This window comes from Talpa europaea (genome assembly GCF_964194135.1).
Source record: "Talpa europaea genome assembly, chromosome: 14".
Classification (NCBI taxonomy): domain Eukaryota; kingdom Metazoa; phylum Chordata; class Mammalia; order Eulipotyphla; family Talpidae; genus Talpa; species Talpa europaea.
Window position 1 is genome coordinate 91,605,826 of NC_140082.1, and position 16,640 is coordinate 91,622,465.

A 16,640-nucleotide genomic window follows, 5' to 3' on the forward strand; every position below is an offset into this window, starting at 1 on the left:
CCCTCTAAGTGGGCTACGCAAAACTAACCCGGAGGCTGGGCTGGAAACCAGGGGATGGTTTTTGATCTTCCTCCTTCCCACCCTCTTGTGCCGGGGAGTCAGTGAGTCTCGGCCATGCCAGCTCCCTCCTGGAGAGCCCGCTGCTGAGCACCTGGCTCCAAACTCCCCTCAAATCCACTCCACCCGAGGAGTGACCGGTCTAAACCCGTGCCCTGCTTGAGGCCCCCCACGGCTCCCAACCTGCCCCTCTTGCCCTCTCTCTCGGCCCGACCCATGCCTACAGGAGGCCAGCCGGCAGCGTGGCCCTGGCTCTGGGTTTGGCAGAGGACACACAGCCCACCGTGCGGCTTGCAAGCAGGACACACGGACACTGCGGTGGGCCTGGCAGCCGGAGACACTCTGGGAGACGGCCAGGGGCCAATGTCTGTGTTCAGGTTAAATCCTAAGACCCAGGGATTCCGAGAGGGCCTCGGGCGCCACTAGGTCGCAGGGTGCAGTCCCGCCAACCCCCACGCCAAGGACACTGCAAACCCTGTCCTCGGTGTCCAGGAAGCAGGGCCTCTCCAGGCAGAACGGCCCCACACGCCTCCAGCCACGGGGTTCAGCTGTTGAGAAGGTTACGCCGTGGCTTGTACATCACCCGTCTGGGGCACATTGTAGCTGCCCAAAGGGGCCGTGACAGCCGCAGCAAGGACCCGGGCCAGTCTTCTGTGGCGAGACGGAGCATGAGGGGCCTGCAGCCTGCTGCGGAGACGGAAGAAGCTGAGAAAGAAGATCAGAGACGCCGGTGGCCTCAGGAGGTGGGTGATGCCCGTTCACAGTGCGGTGAGAGGGAGTCCAAGCCCCGCAGCCCGGCGCCGGCAGCCTGCACCAGGGAACAAGAGCCCAGCCAAGCACACGCTGGCACAGCACGCAGGCCACGCACACGTGCACACACGTGCACACGCATGCACACACGCCGCCCGCGCCATCCACACCCACGCGTCCATGCTCTGCCACACCATCGTGCACGCCTGCACACCCATGCACACGCACGTGCTACAGGGCAAGAGGAAGGCGGCTTCGGCGAGACGGGCAGCTGCGGCACAGGGAGCTCGGGGGACGGGGCTCCGGCCGCAGAACTGGCCCGGGCGGGCCGAGGGCCGCGCGCAAAGGCCTCCGGGCCCGGCCGGCCTCTCCTCCGCGGCCTGGGACGGCGGGCGCCCCGGGCACCCCGGGCCCGAGCGGGCGGCTCCCCACGCCGCGGTCCCGGGCCCGAGCGGCCGCCGTCCAGGCCGCGGGGCCGAGGGCCAGCGGGGCGGCGGCGGCGCGGAGGTCACGGCCCGCGGCCCGAGTTCGAGTCCCGCCGGGGCCGGCGCGCGGGGTCGGGGCGGCCGGAGGCGATTGGCTGGGCCGCGGCGCCGCGGGCCGAGAACAAAGGGGCGCGGCGAGGGGCGCCCCCGCGGGCCGGCGCGGCTGCGGGGGCCGGGCCGGGCGGGGCGCGCCCGCGGTGGTTGCGGCGCCGCCGCGAGGAGTCGCGAGGCGCGAGGCCCGCGCCGGGACCGCCCACAGCGGCGGGGCCTGCGGCCGGCGGCGCCCCGAGAGCGCGCGCGGACCCCGCGCGGGGCGAGCCGAGCGCCCCCTCCCCGCGGCCGGCCGGGGCGGGCCGGCCGCGCCCCCCGCCCCCCGCCCACCGCCGCCCGCGCCCCGCGTCGAGCAGCGCCGGTCCAGGCCCGCGGCTCCGGCTCGCGTCCGGCCGGCCGGGCGGCATGGCGCGCCCGCGGCCCCGCGAGTACAAGGCGGGCGACCTGGTCTTCGCCAAGATGAAGGGCTACCCGCACTGGCCGGCCCGGGTGAGTGGCCGCGCCGCCCCTCCATGATGGCGCGGCCCGCGCCGCCCGCCGCCTCCAGGGCCGCGGGCCGGGGTGGGGGGCGCGGGCCGGGCCAGCGGCCGGAGGCGCGGAGGCGCGGGGCGGGGCGCGGGGCCGGGGCGCCCTGAGGCCGGCGGGCCGGTGCCCGGGCGCAGGGGCCGGGCCGAGGGGCCGGGGCGGGGCGGGGCGCGGGGCCGGGGCGCGGGGCCGGGGCGCAGGGGCCGGGGCGCGGGGCGCGGGGCCGGGGCCGGGGCGCGGGGCCTGGGGGGGCGGCTCCTGCGGGCCGAGCGGCCTGGGGGCCCAGCGGCCGGCGGGGCCGGGCCGGGCTGCGCGGGGCGCGCGCTGGGCAGGAGCTGGGCGCCCGCCCGAGCCTCCGCCTGGGCCTCCGCCCCCGGGCGCGGCCGGCGAGGGACTTGTTGAGCCCCCGGCCCCCCCGGGCCACCATGGCGCGCGGGCGGCGGCGGGCAGGGCCGGGCCGGGCCTCGAGCGCCTTTTGTCCCGGCGCGGCGCGGCGGGCGGCTCAGGCCCAGGCAAGGCCCGGGCGCCCCGGCGGGCAGGGCGGGCGCCGCCGGGCCCGGGATCCCCGCGGGAGAGGAAGTGACATCATGGGCGGCCCGGGCGGCCGCGGCCCTGGACGCTGCTCCGGCCCTGGACGCTGCTCCGGCCCTGGACGCTGCTCCCGCGGGCGCTCGGAGGAGCCGGGGCCGGGGCCGGGGCGGGCGGGAGCTCCCGTCCTGCAGCCGGAGGCCCGGCCGCCCGCTCCCCGCGCCCGCAGATCTGGGGGAACCCTTGCGCGGGCCCCACCCGGCTGGGCAACTTTTCTGCCCGCCTCGGGCGTCCCCGGGAGACCGGCCGGTCTGCACCGGGCCTCGGCGCACGGGCTCGCGGGGCCTCAGGCGGCCTTAGGGGGCCTTGGGGGTCCTTGGCGGCTGGGACTGAGCACGCAAGGCCGGGGCGCTGGGGCCGCAGGTCAGAGGTGAATTCGAGACTGTCCAGGCCGGCGGCAGCTTCCTCGTGGCACGCGGCCCGCGTTGGCCTCCCCTTGACATACACCTGCTGAGAATCACGGACACGGACGGGAAACTGTGCATGATCCTGGCACAGCTTGGCGGCCTGTGCAGCCACGCGCTGGACAGGGTCCTGGCTGGACAGGGTCCTGGCTGGGCATCTGATTTTGCAGTGAACCCCTAGACTTTGAATTCCACTCCAAGGCAACATAATAACAAAATGCGGAAATGAAGTATGTTAGGTGCTTGGAGGAGACACAGAAGACGAGGGAAAGGAATCCAGGGCCCCAGGAAAGGGCTTCCTTGCCGGGCACACACCTCACCCTCACCGCCCCGCAGCCACCCCTTCGGCCCCCAGGAGCGGCCAGGTCTGGGGCCTGGTGTGCGGGGCCTGGTGTTCGGCTCTGCGCTGACCGCCATGTGTCTACCCTTGTTTTTACCCTAGTCCTGGACGTGGGCCCCGCGTCACACCTGGCTGCCGCGTGTCCACACAAAACGCCGACTGGGAAAAGACCAGATGTTGGTCCCACTTGATGGGAAGGGATCGGGTTCTGTGGCCCTGGACCCCAGGCAGGAGGAGGGAGAAGGGGGCCTTCAGGCGGGCAGTGGGGCCTCTCAGAGGGCCCTGACGGGTGGAGAACCCCTTCCCTGCTGGAGAGGGGTGGCGCGAGGCCCCGCGGCTGGCCAGGGGCGGTGGGCCTGGGCCTTGGCCTCCCTCCCCAGCCTCGGGCTCTTCTGCGATCTTCCTGAGTGTCTGTGGACTGTCCCTAGCGGAGCTTCTCCTCCTTCCCCCCAGACTTAGCGCCGATGGAGCTCGGCTGCTCCCCCCTTCTCTCCTTTTGAATTTCTAACTCCTTCTCTGTAGCCCTGCACTGTTTTTAATTTTTAACTCTTGGACAAATTGGTTAATTTTCCCAACATTTTATCGTGAAGAATTTCAAATAGACAAGGACTGAGCCTCGGCTCCGGCGCGTCCCCCACTGGAGCCTGGGGTTTCTGTGCATCCATTCACCCCCTTTGCGGTCAAGTGTGACTAGACCTCACGTGTAGCCCCGGGTGTGTGTGACCTCCGCCCTCGTGCAGTCCACACCCAGGACGAGGCCCAGCCGTCGCCCACGGCCCTCACACCCCCCAGGACTCTGCGCCCCCCACCCCCAGCCCTGCTAGTGGTAAGAGCTGCTGGCTGCTTCTGCTGGGTTATTGCATCAGCTCAAAAAACTAGAAGAAAAACTAGAGGCTCCGGAGTCCTTGAGGACAAGAAAGAGCGACACTTGCAATGGGTCTCGAGGCCCTGCTGGGGAGCACGTCCGCCCACACCCCCACTACGAGCAAATGTGCTGTAAAATCCTAGAGAAGTGTGCTTTGTACACACGTAACAGAATGAATGTAAAAGTAAACTAAAAGGCAAACGTGACATAAAATTTTGTTTTTAAAAATTCTTAATGGCAAAACATCAACTGTGATACGTTAAGTCCATACTTTAAAAGTATTCATTTAGGGAACATTTTTGCCTGATTCTAGTGAAATCTGACCAGATAGTCACAGTTTTCATCTTCAGAAACTTTCTAGAATGAGCTACCGGCCAGGCGGTCTGCTGGCGTTTGCTCACTGGTCACAGGTCTTGGGGGCACTTGCTTGGTCACCAGTCGGGGTGCCTGGCAGGGCCAGCCGTGGCCCTCTGGACCCGGCAGCACGACACTGCAGGTCACAGCCCCCAGAGAGGGAGCAGCCACCGCGAAAGGGCTCAGCCTCAACCCACGTGTCAGACATCAGCAAGGTCTGCTTCTTAAGTGAAAGGGTAAGGAACGGAACAGCAGCGTTCCTGCTTTCTTCTCACCCTTCAAATTCATCTTCTGTGTCCCCCAAGATGTGAGCCCCCAAGGTTTCTTAGCCCTGCCCCCCAAAATCATAAAGACAGTCAAGAACGCAAAGTGTCTAAAAACGCTTGTGTTTAAACTGAAGAACATTTTTAATTCTAAAACTTGACGTGAGGACCCTCAGATGCTGGCTGTCATTGATAAAATCCTTCAGCCTGAGCTGCTCTGCGTGGAGCGAAAGAAATGCCCGCTTGTGGCTCAGCAGCATGGCCTGGGCACCCCAACGATGAGCTTGTGTTTCCTGGAAGACCTGGACCAGGTGCCCACACATAGCAGCTTTGTCCGTCAAAGCAGAGCACAGAGGTCAGCCAGGGTGTCCTGCCCGGGAGGCCACATACACACGTGCTTGGGCCTGGAGTACCACTCAGTGGTGAAAAGGGCGCACTGCTGACATCCACAAAAGCGGGGTGAATCTCAGAAATGTAGGGCGAGAGCCCTGACAGGGGCCTCCTGTGCCCGTCATGTGATGCTCTGGACAGAGCAGGATTGGTGGCCAGTGTGTGGTCGGGAGGGCCTCAGGGCCTAGCTGAGACCGGGCCTCCTTCTCTTGTGCTGGGATGGCTTTGTGGGTGTGTCACCTTGAAACAGACCTCACATGTGGGATCTGTGCTGTGCATGTGCGAGTTGTGCCTGGCGTGGCATGCGCTGTGCATGAGGCGGGAGGAATGGTCCAGCTCCACACTCTCAGTCTGCAAGAGAACACTCCTTCCTCAAAGGCTGTGGTCCCACACGCAGCCTCTTCTGTCCACGGTGATGGTTCTGGAAGCTTCATTTACACTCGCGCCTCCTTCGGCTTCTTTTCAGGTCTGGTCCCTGCCTCCATCTTGTCTGTTAGCGCTGCTGGTCTTGGTGCCCTCCACGCTGCCCCGTTGCTGGCGTCCGCGACCTCGTCCTCAGGCGTCTCATGGGGTAAAGGGTGAGCGTGCAGAGGCCACCTCGTCCTCAACAGCTCGGGGGCCTGGACGCTGCCCCGCAGCTGCCGTGTCAGGTGCTGGGTCAAGTTCCTCGCGCTTCCCTCAACAGTTTGAAAACCGTGATTACAACTAGAGACAGTGTTTTGCGTCCTCTGTTAGTGTAAGTGCTGCAGCCCTGAGCCCGGTCCTTGGCACTTCCGGTCTCTCTGGCTTGACGGGAAGCTGCCAGGCGACGGGCCTGTTTGTGGAGGCCCAGCTGTGTGGTGTCAGGGCGTCACTTGAGGAGCGGCGCAGAGTGAGATGTCCACGCTCTTGGTTCCTCTGGCCGGTTCACTCAGGCCCGGGCCCTCAGCCTTTCCCGGGGCTCCGTCGCTGCTGCACGGGAAGCCGCGGCCTGGCCTCTTCCCTGGCCGGGGCTCCTGCGCGCTCGGCTCCCCGCAGCTCTGGCTGTGGCGCTGGCTGGCCGTGTGAGTGGGGCCCTGACGTTCCCTCCTGCAAGTCCCAGGTTAGGGTTAGGATTCTGCCCATGGGCGCTGCTCCACCCGGCCTGGGCTCCCCTGAGCCCAGGGCGTCCAGTCTCACACGGGGGGCGGAGGAGAAGGCAGGTCTCCTTTCTCTGTCTCTGCGCCGGGGACGGCGGCCGTTGCAGGGCACCACGGGGCTCGGGACGCCCCAGTCAGCACACCCTGGACGGGCTGCAGCCGCCTCCCTCTGGCTCGCCTGTGTCCTGCGATGGGAGCAACTAGGCCCCTCCAGCTCTCTGCCACCCAGCAGCTCCTCATAGGCCGCAGCTGCCATTCTCTAGAGGAGTCTCCCACCTGCCTCAGGCCCAGCTCCCTCCAGCCATCCCTCGGCTGCTGCAAATTCAGGGTCGAGGCCAACCCAGCGCTCTCCACCCCAGGGGGCCGGTCCCCAACGAGAGGACGCGCGTCTCCCCATCTGAGGGGTCGCCCGGGGACGTCAGGGCGGCCTCATGGGTGGGGTCCTGGGAGGCAGGCAGGGTGACTGCCGGGAGGGGCCCCAAGTCCCGTCCCTTCCCATCCTCGCCCCCCTCCCCTCCGGCGGGCCCAGCCTTGCGGAATGTTGGTTGCCCACTGAGGAGCCAGGCCTGGGGGTGGGGGCCGGCCGTGGCCCTGGGAAGGGCATGCGGGGCGCCCACCCAGGAGGACCCCGCACGCTTCTTGAGAGAAAAACAGTGGCGTTGAGTTAATTGTGTTAATTTTGATTGTATTGGTGTCGTTTTACGTCTCCTTCATGTATAAATTCATCCTGGTTTTCTGGTGTGCGGCTCAGATACTGTTATTATAGCTGCATATTTCAGAACATATGATAACGTTTTATGACAGCTGGGCGTCTGCAGGATTTTGTTCCCTTTAAAAAATGATTAAGATGTTGCTTTTAAGAGACCTTAACAAACTGGAAGGAATTCTCGGCAGAGGCGAATCTGGAAACGAAGGGCAGGAGGAGGTTCTCAGATTGAACGGGGGGTGTTTACTAGAGTGAAATGTGGTTCTTAATTATTCTTAGATTCATTTCTGGCCTTACACTGTGCTGTTTACCAGGCGTTTCCTGGGTACCTTATCTTCTGCTTCCCGTAACATTTTGGGGTCGGTGTCACTGAGCGGGACTCACCCCGGGTGAAGTGCAGAGGGCTCCTCGGGGGGTCAGATGCCCGGACTGTTTGGAGGCTGCGGAAGCGGGCTCGAGGCTGGAAGCCAGAAGGGCCTCACCTCGGGCCACCGCAGCAGGGCCAGGCGCCACACGCACCGCCCCTCTGGAGACCTGGAGCCGGGTCAGCGCACCTGCAGCTGGACACGCAGCAGTGGTCCAACTCCTCGGGGTGCATGTCCACCCGCAGCCACAGAGGCGCCCTCTGGAATGGGATGGAAGACACCACAGTGCTCTCCTGTGAGAGCTCCCCCACATCCGTCTTTCACCCAGTCCCCTGGAACAGACCTTTCCCGTGGGCACCACCCCGCTACCCTAGCCTCAGGCCATGTCAGCATTTGCCTCAGGACTCTGAGAGTGGCCAGCACCAGGGCTCGGGGCCTGCCCGCTCCAGGTGCTGCAGTGTCAGGGCTTCCCAGCCGAGCCCCGGAGTAGGCTGAGACCCACGACGTGTCTTCCCCTAATTCCAGCCTGACCTGCAGCCCACTTGGGCCTCCCCCACCCCGGTTCCCTCTTGTCAGCCAGAGCTGACGCCCACAGGGTTCACGACCACTCGGTGAGCCTGGCGGGCAGCCTGAGCACCCCAGGGCACCTGCAGAGCTGGGGCGCCGCTCGCTGACAAGCTCACCCTGACCTCGCTGTCAGCCTTCGTCCTGCTCCTTCCTCGGAGGCCTGCCCTGGCCGTGGGCCTCGGTCCCTGCAGAGAGACGGGGCCCGACAGAGGGAGCCAGGCAGGGCGGCAGAGAATGGGACGGGGCCCGGCCGAGGGGCCCCACCTGCCGCGGGCCCAGCTCACCCGGGCGTCCCTGCGGAAACCCTGCTGTCCTGCGCAGGAAGGCGAGTCCATTGCAGAAACCCAGGGAGCCAGTGGCCACCTTGTCTCGAGCTTTAGCAGGCCAGACGGCGCGTGTGGCGGGAGCCGCGTCGCCTGTGGGGGAGGGAGGTCGGGCCGGCGGAGACTTCCGGGGCCATGCAGGTGTGGTCTGCTGCGGCGTGGGGTACGGGGGAGCAGCGCGCACATGCTGTCGTGAAGCGCACGTCCCCGCGGGGATGTTCCTCAGCAAGGGCGGTGCCAACCCCGCGGGCAGGAGCGTCTGTGCCTGCTCGGAACCCCCGCGGGAGCCAAACAAGCCACGGCTTCGGCCAGCAGGCCCGGGCCATCCCGCGGCCCCTGCAGCAGGCCAAGGGCACTTTTAGCCAAAAGCTGTCTTTGTTTGAAAGAGAAGCTCCCGGCCATTTTTTAAGTCTTCCGCTGTCGGGTTTCTCGCCAGGGAAAGCACAGGCCCTGGCGGCCCCGTCAGCACGGCTCACGCCTGTCACCGCGCGGCCGTGGGTCCGCGGAGCCCTCTGCTGTCCCCTGGAGATACATGCCCGACCATCTCCGCCGACGTGTCCGCTGCAGCGCGGCTGTCCTCACAGGACTGACCTGAGCATTCGACGGCGGCTTCCGTGGAGAGCATCACGTGAAGCGTTTTTTGCCACAGTGGCGCGTGTGTGGTCGGTTCTCTTCAAAGTGACGCTGCTGGCTGTGACCTGTGTCTGCCGGGCAGCGCCGGGGGTGCGTCCTAGAGGCTGCGTGGGGAGCCAAGGGGGTGTCTTAAAAGGCTGCTGTGATGGTCTCCGCGTGCGATGGCGGGGTTTGGTTTGGGAGCTCAGTTCCGTGACAGGGATGGCATGGATCCGGGACGCGAGCCAGGGGCCGGTGGGCGGGTGCGGCAAGAGCCCCACGTGGCGTCCTTAGTGACCGGGCGTGCCCACAGGAGGGCCAGGCAGAAGCAGGCCGACCAGCCGAGGCCCCGGGGGAGGACGCCCCCCACCACCACCACCAAGAGGGCAGCTCAGCTCCGGGCTTCCGGGCCCGAGCCTGTCTTTGCTCGGGGCGCCAGGGCCTCTGCTCTGTGCCCTGGGCCTCTGCGTGGTCAGCGCCGGGTCACCCAGGCTGCTCTCTGTGAGTCACGGCTGCGGTTTCTCCAGAGACTGAAGACCAGCCCTGTGCCCCCTCTGACCCGTGGCTGCGGCCCTTCTGCTCGGGCCTTTCTTCGGTCAAGCTGCTGGTGGGACCCATGTGTGGAAGGAGTTTGCAGATGTTTGTAATTTCATGCCTGGAGCTCAAAGGTTTGGGGCTACGGGAGGAGATTTGGGTGCCCAGGACCATTTCTTGAGAAATGGTCTACTCGAAGGAGTAGAGTCTGTGTAACTGTGGACTGTCCTAAGGAGCCTACGCTCGCCTAGGGGAAGGTCTGTCTGCTAGACCTAAGGACACGCCAGTCTGGGAAGGAATAAAGCATCTTCATGTTTAAAAAGCTCCAGGGGGGCATTCCTGGTGGCGGAAGGGGTTAATAAGCACGGCACTATGAAGCTATCACCAGCCACTGCAGCATGAGTTTGATCCCCAGCCAGGGAGCTACCCACAGGGCACAGCAGGCCTCTTCTGTCTCCCCGCTGCTCCCCTCAGCAGTATTCCGTCAGTCTGCCTGTTCTGCTCCCCACTCTGTCTCTGGTGAATCCTCTCACCCCCCCACCTCTGGCCTGCACCCCAGTTCTTATATGCATAAATAAATAAATCTTTAAAAATAGATCAATAAGTAAAAAGGTCTCAGGAGCATGGCTGTGAGAACAAGCCACCAGAGGCTACCGCGTGTCAGACACAAAGAGGGACAGAATCCAATGTGCATCGTAATAAGCGACTCTGCTTCGGGGCTGGGCAGGTGTCCACAGTCAGGCAAGCAGCAAGGTCTCCCTGAGCCTATCCCCTGCCCGCACTGCGCATCCTCCTGGGGGCCCACCCTGCGAGCAAGTGAGTGGGTGAAAGTGTTCACCCCCCAGCGCATCTCTTTGTTTGGGGATTTGGTTGTTGACCTTGTCATTTTTTTAAAGATTTATTTATTTATTTATACAAGAGCTGGGGTACAGGCCAGAGATGCGGGGGGGTGAGAGGATTCACCAGAGACAAAGCAGGGAGCAGAACAGGCAGATTGACTGAAGTACACTGCTGAGGGGAGCAGCGGGCGAGACAGGAGAGGTCTGCTGCGCCATGTGGGTAGCTCCCTGGCCAGCCGGGGATCGAACTCGTGCTGCAGAGACTGCGGACTGCTTCATAGTGTGGTGCTTAACCCCTTGCGCCACCAGGGAGGCCCCCTTGTCATTATTTTTTTGAGCGCCTTTGCCGGGACAGATTCCTCGGAGTGATTGTGTTGGTCCAAGGAACCGAGTCATTTTGTCTCTTCCTTAAGCACGTTGCTGGCGCGGTTACAGCCGATGACACGTCGCTGCCCGCGCTGGGTGACATGGACCTCAGGGCACTTTACACGGGTCAAGGAAACGATGATCAGGATTTTGACTAACTGGTTTTCTTTGGAAAGTAGCCACCAGTCACCAGCCCATGGCTGAGTCGCCTGCCCGCGGGGCCGGCAGTCTCACGGCTGCGTTTCTCTTTCACAGATCGACGAGCTCCCCGAGGGAGCCGTGAAGCCTCCGGCCAACAAGTACCCCATCTTCTTTTTCGGCACCCATGAAACGTAAGTCAGCGCGTGACTCCAGTCCGATGACTCTGGTCTGACCCCCTGGCGCCGTGGCCCTCTCTGCTCTCTGCTGCTGACACCTACCAGGGGCCCTCAGGGTGCTCCTCTTGGCTTCGCAGGGGAGACAGCTGAGTCCGTGTCGGGAATCAGCTCTGTTTCCGTCGCATGAACCCAGTGCCCGTGCCGGGGACCTCTCTTCCTCCTCCGAGGGGTGCGGCTGGAGAGCGGGGGCTCTCGTCACCCGCAGCGGGCGCGGGGCCTCTGGGTCAAGCGTTTGTCCCGCCCCCTCCCCCACCCGTGGGGCCTGGCTCGGCACCATCAGCAGCGTCTGTGGCGCGAGGCAGGATTGGCACACGGGGCCAGTCCCTGCTCTGGGCACAGAGCCAGCCGTTTGTTGGTGGCGCTTGGTGCTCTCAGGAAATGCTTTCTGGGTGTTCCTGCGGGCGCCCTTGGAGCAGTGCCCGGGCACCTTGCCGACACCACCCCCCGCCCCGGGCCGTGGGGTCCCTGCAGAGCCGGCCTCTTTGCTCCAGGCTGTTGCTCTGGCTGGACTCAGGAAAAGCCGCCCCCCCACGGCCCTGGGAGTCGCCCCTGCTGGCTCTGACCCGCTTCTCCCCGGAGTTGGGGGGAGCTGGTGAGACCCTGTTTCCTCGCTGTGTGCGGTGTTTCTTCTTGCTTGGCGCCTCGTTGAACACGGACATGACTCTTTCTTAAGTGCATGCGGTGAGGGAATGTCCGTGGGGTGTACAGAGGCAAATCGCTTTCTCAGGCCGGTGTTTACATGGTCGCTGTGAGTGTCACAAAGCTCCTAGGGCAGATGAGCCGCAGTGAGGCTGGTCAAGATGATGGCGTCACGGGCAGAGGTGACGTCCTTAAAACTACTTGTGGACTGAAAAATCAACTTTAAAACAAGAAAAAGAACGGGGCTACCTCAGCAGACCCGCGGCCGACAGGGCTGACTGGCGGGTCCAGCCTGTGCCCCGGGGCCGCGCCAGCGCTGTGCTGTCTCCACAGGGCGTTCCTCGGCCCCAAGGACCTCTTCCCCTACAAGGAGTACAAAGACAAGTTCGGAAAGTCAAACAAGCGGAAAGGATTTAACGAAGGATTGTGGGAAATAGAGAACAACCCCGGCGTGAAGTTCACGGGGTACCAGGTAGGTCGCCCCAGCTTGGCCCTGCGCGGTGATCGTGCGCCTGCGGGTCTTTCTGCCAGTGGCCACCGTCACCCTCCTCCCGCTCAGGGTCGCCATCCTCCGGCTCCAGGAGCATTTGAAGCAAATGTGGGGCGGGGGCGGGGGCGGCTCGGGTTGGGGGACCTTGGGCGGGTGGCCGTGGGGAGTCGGGCAGAGGCACGGGGTCAAGGCTCTCCGCGTGAGCTGACCCTTCCAACGGAGACAGACAGCGCCTTGCACGTCTGAGGTGTCCCTGGCTGGCCTCTTCTCGTGTCCCAGGCCATCCAGCAGCAGAGCTCTTCGGAGACCGAGGGGGAGGGCGGGAATACCGCGGACGCCAGCAGCGAGGACGAGGGCGGCCGCGTGGAGGAGGACGGCCAGGGCAAGCGCAAGAGCGAGCGGGCGGGCTCCAAGCGGAAAAAGCCGTACCCCTCCAAGGTGAGGCGCGGCGCCCCGGCCACCCGCAGGGCTGGGCGTGTCTACACGCTGTCTCCGTGCGTGCGGGGGGGTGTGCCTGTGTGTGCACGCGTGTGCATGTGGCTGCATGTGCCTGTGTGTGCACGCGTGATGATGTGAGTGTGCACATGCACACACATCACAAGCCTCTAGAGTCCCCGCGAGGCTGCTCCGAGGTTACTTGTGACTCCTCATGCAGCACATAAGAGCACCCTGTCTGTGAGCCTCTGCCTCCAGCACAGCGCGAGGGGTGGGCCGGGCGGCCCCAGGTGGGGGCACATCTGCTGCGCCCCTCCAGCGCCGACGTGGCCTTCTGCTGGGCAGAGAGCGGCCGCCCGGGTGCTGTGAGAGGCACAGGGGTGCGGGCGCCCGAGGGTCGCTCCTGCCGGCAGGACTGGGCCTCTTGTCTCCCGCTCAAAGGAAGCCCCGGCTCTGCCCAGCCAGCAGGGGCAGCCCCTCCCTGCGAGTTCGCGGCCCAGCAGGCTGGGGGCACCGAGCAGGGTGGCGTGGTTGGGGCGCACTGGGCCATGACGGGCACCTCCGCAGACGGTGGCCAGGCCCTCCGGAAGAGGCGAGTCCGTGCGGGAGGAGCCAGCGGCAGGGCTGGGGGCGGCGTGTCCCGACAGAAAGCAGGCCAGCGCGGGTGCTGACCCTGGTTCTGAGGGGGCAGCAGATGCCACCGATGCAGAGGCCAGAGCCCGCAGGAGTCTAGGTTTGGCCCCAGGGGCGAGGGCAGCGCACGGAAGGCTCCGAGCGGCGCACACGGGCTCACGGGCCGCAGTCTCGGCTTCTCACACCGCTGATTCAGAAGCACAGTGCGGGAGCTGCGGGACCGCGGGACCGTCACCCTTGGGGGCTGAACGCAAGACGCCAGCTTTTCAGAGCTCGGGCCGGGGCTAGCCCGGGGGGCTGGGCTCCAGGCCCCTGCCGGACACGCCTGCGAGCGTTCAGCAAACCCGCCTGTGTCTGCAGGGCGGCGCTGCTTACAGACTCGGGTGCCCACGGTGCTCGGAGGGCGTCCCGGGGAGAAGGGGGCACGGTGACGGCTGCCGGAGGCCAGGCTAGAAGCGGTGGCCGCGCTTCCACCCTGACGCCTATTCACCGGGAGACACAGACCCCTTGCTGTGCTGTCACGCCGGCCTGAGCCCCCGCCCCCCGCGCCCCAGTGAGCCGGCCTCGGGGCATGGGTGTCCCAGCGAAGGGGGGGCCACGCAGACCCCCTCCGCAGCCAGGAGGGGGTCCCGACGTGCCAGCTCATTCCTGGGAGGCCGCAGGTGACTTCTTAGCTCCCGCGTGCCTCCTGCTCACCCATCCTTAAAACTCCCCAAGAAATGCCCCCCAGGGCCGCACGGGCCTTTCTCATGGCTGCGAGCAGCCGCCCTGCTGTCTCCACGCTGGTTTGCACAGCGGCGTGGCCAGACCTGCCTCCCGAGGCTCCTGTGGCTTCAGCTCTAAGATGATAAGGAGAGGAGCAAGAGCCTGTTGTCCCCGCGACTGGTCTCGGGCCCTAAAGTAACTGCCCTTGATTTAAAAGCCCAAGTCAGTGTCCAGGTTCTCACGTGCCCAGCCTCGGCAGGACCACTGCGCCCCACCAGCCCCGTGCTGTGGCCAGAGCCCCCACACACCCCACGCCCTCATGTCCGGCTCCCCTCACTCCCCAGGGCCTCGCTCCTGGGGGGGGCCTTGCTCCCCGGGGCCTCGGTTTCTGCCGCTGTCCAGGGGGCCAGCGCTGGGGTGACCTCGCGGCCCTCCCAGGCGGTGGCATCACATGCTGTGTCCCCAGTGGTGACCCGGGCACAGGACTGTGCCACCGCTGGGAGGAGCTGAGCGGGGCGGCCGTGCTGGCTTCCTGGCCGGTGCCCAGAGGCCTGGCTGGGCCGGCGGCGGTGACGGCCCGGGCCTCCGGGTGCTGACTGACCGCTGACTTCTGCCGTCTGAACACTCAGAAATCCTCTAAGCAGTCCCGGAAGTCTCCGGGGGACGAAGACGACAAGGACTGCAAGGAGGAGGACAAGAGCGGCTCTGAGGGGGGCGACGCCGGCAACGACACGAGGAGCGCCGCTGCGGACGTGCAGAAGGGCGGCGAGGGGGTGAGCGGCGGGCGGGGGGAGACTCAGGCACCCCTGGAGCAGGGCCGAGGCGCTGGGAGGGCTGAGGAGACGCCTCGTGGCTGCTGCTCTCTCCTGGGGGCCCTGTGGGTGCTCGGGAGGGGGGCGGGAGGGAGCGTTGCAGGTTCAGGGGAGATGGGGGAGGGGTCACCAGGAAGCAGCTGGGGCGTGGGATGGGGGGCTAGGGCGCGGGGTCTGGGGCGCAGCTGGGGGACGGAGGCACAGCTGGGGGGTGCTGGGGCACGGGGTTCGGGGTGGTCCTCCCCGCGGCCCTGGGCCCACCGCCGTGTCCTCCTGCAGACCTAACGCTGCCGCGAGCGCCGCCTGCGGAGAGACCCACGGAAGCTCCTGTGTCGGCCGTGACGTCCTCGGATCTGACAGGAACAACACACAGTCCCGTCGTCACCGGCAGAGCCCCAGTTTGTATGCACATGTTCACATTCCTCTCTGTTGTGTTTGGGCAAAAAAAAAAAAAAAGACATTTTAGTCTTTTTTTAAGGTTACTGATTTGATTTCATGTTATTCGGTTGCATGAAGTTGCCCTGAACCACTAAGGATTATCCAGATTTTTGCACAAACTTAACCGTGTCTAGGATCCTCTCAACCAAGGCGTTCTGTCCCTGACGCTCCTGCCTTTAGCCGCCACCACCAAACACTCAGATAGAAATCAGCATTTTTTAACGACCTCCAGCGTTTAAGGGATCTCCTCCCCCGACAGAACCGGAGCCAGTTCTAGACACACAGTGCTGGCGTGTGACCCGCCAGGGAAGCTGTCCTTCAGTTCTGAGGCCATGTGTGACGTCCACCTCGTTGTAAGATACCTATCCCACATAAGCTAGCGCACACTCCTCCAGGCTCGCGTCGCCGCGCGCACAGACTCGGTTTCTCTATGTGAGGTCAGTGACCCCTTCTGTGTTCCTCCAGCGCAAAGGCCACCCTTGGTGTGCCCAGGGCCAGCCCCCTCCGAGCTCTCACCCCAGGTGACCTTTACCTCCTGAGGCTGGAGCTGGCAGCGGCCCTGGGAACAGACAAAGCACTGACTTTTACATGCAGATTTCCAAAACCAACTCCGTTTTCTTTTGGGACTAGAATTAGAATAGTTGACCTTCATCCACACCCATTACTATGTGCACATTATTGTTGCTATTGTGATAATAGAGAATTTTATTTATTTTTATGCCAGCTCATATCGTGAGGACACATTTACTAGTCGGTTTGGGTTTTATCGATCCTGTTATGCTCGTCCTTGGAACATCTTTCGCGTACTCAAGGTTTGTAGTTGAAAAGTTTACTGTAAAAAAAAAATCAAAAGCAAAAAAAATGTATTGTTTTTACAGAATAAATTTATTGGAATGTGTACCGGGAGTAAGATTCGAGGCTGTCAATGCCTCAGTTAGTGTGACTTGGCTTCATACATGTAACGTGAGGTATCAATGTAATTCATATATTAAAGCAAAACTTGTTCACTCCAAGTTGACAGTAGAATCAAGCGCAGGCGAGGGTTTTCTTTTTCTCTCTTTTTTCAAGCACTCTTTGGTCTTGGAGCTTTTTGAAAACATCTGGGGGAGGGAGAATGGCCCGTGATTTCTTGCGCATCTGAGGGAATATTTGCCAGCTCACAGACCCCGAATTCACATACTCGACACTGACCCCTATATTCTTTTAGCGAAGAGCTAATAAATGAAATGAGAAAATGTGAGACGCTCTGAAGCCTGGGCCGTTGGTGGAGGTGGGGGTGGTGGACGTGGGGGTGGTGGAGGGGTCGGCAGGGGTGGCGGGGGTGGAGGTGTCGGTGGGGGTGATGGTGGGAGTGGTGGGGGCAGGAATGGCAGCCCCAGGGAATGGAAGCACCAATGCACTTATTTATTCCAGGGCACTGATTGGTGGTTTTATCTTCAGTTTCTCGCTCTCATTCAGCACATACCGGTTTTTCTCTATCATTAAAGGACAGTCGGGACGCCCGTCCAGGTCTTATTCCTAAACAGGCACTTTTAAATTTGGTGTATGTTAATTTATTTAAAATTAATAAAATGTAATTCATCGCACACTAAAGCAGAGGATGTAGATG

General features: G+C 63.8%; 1 protein-coding gene across 1 annotated transcript; it reads left to right on the forward strand.

Moving 5' to 3' along the window:
* Positions 1-1,748: 1,748 nt before the first annotated feature.
* On the forward strand, positions 1,749-15,033 carry HDGFL3 (HDGF like 3; the record flags this gene model as incomplete). The annotated part of the gene is made up of 6 exons (XM_084253911.1): positions 1,749-1,832; positions 10,758-10,834; positions 11,852-11,990; positions 12,288-12,446; positions 14,411-14,554; positions 14,873-15,033. The coding sequence occupies 6 exons, from the start codon at positions 1,749-1,751 to the stop codon at positions 14,876-14,878; spliced, it is 609 nt and encodes a 202-aa protein (XP_084110037.1). The 3' UTR covers positions 14,879-15,033.
* Between the last annotated feature and the right edge of the window lie 1,607 nt (positions 15,034-16,640).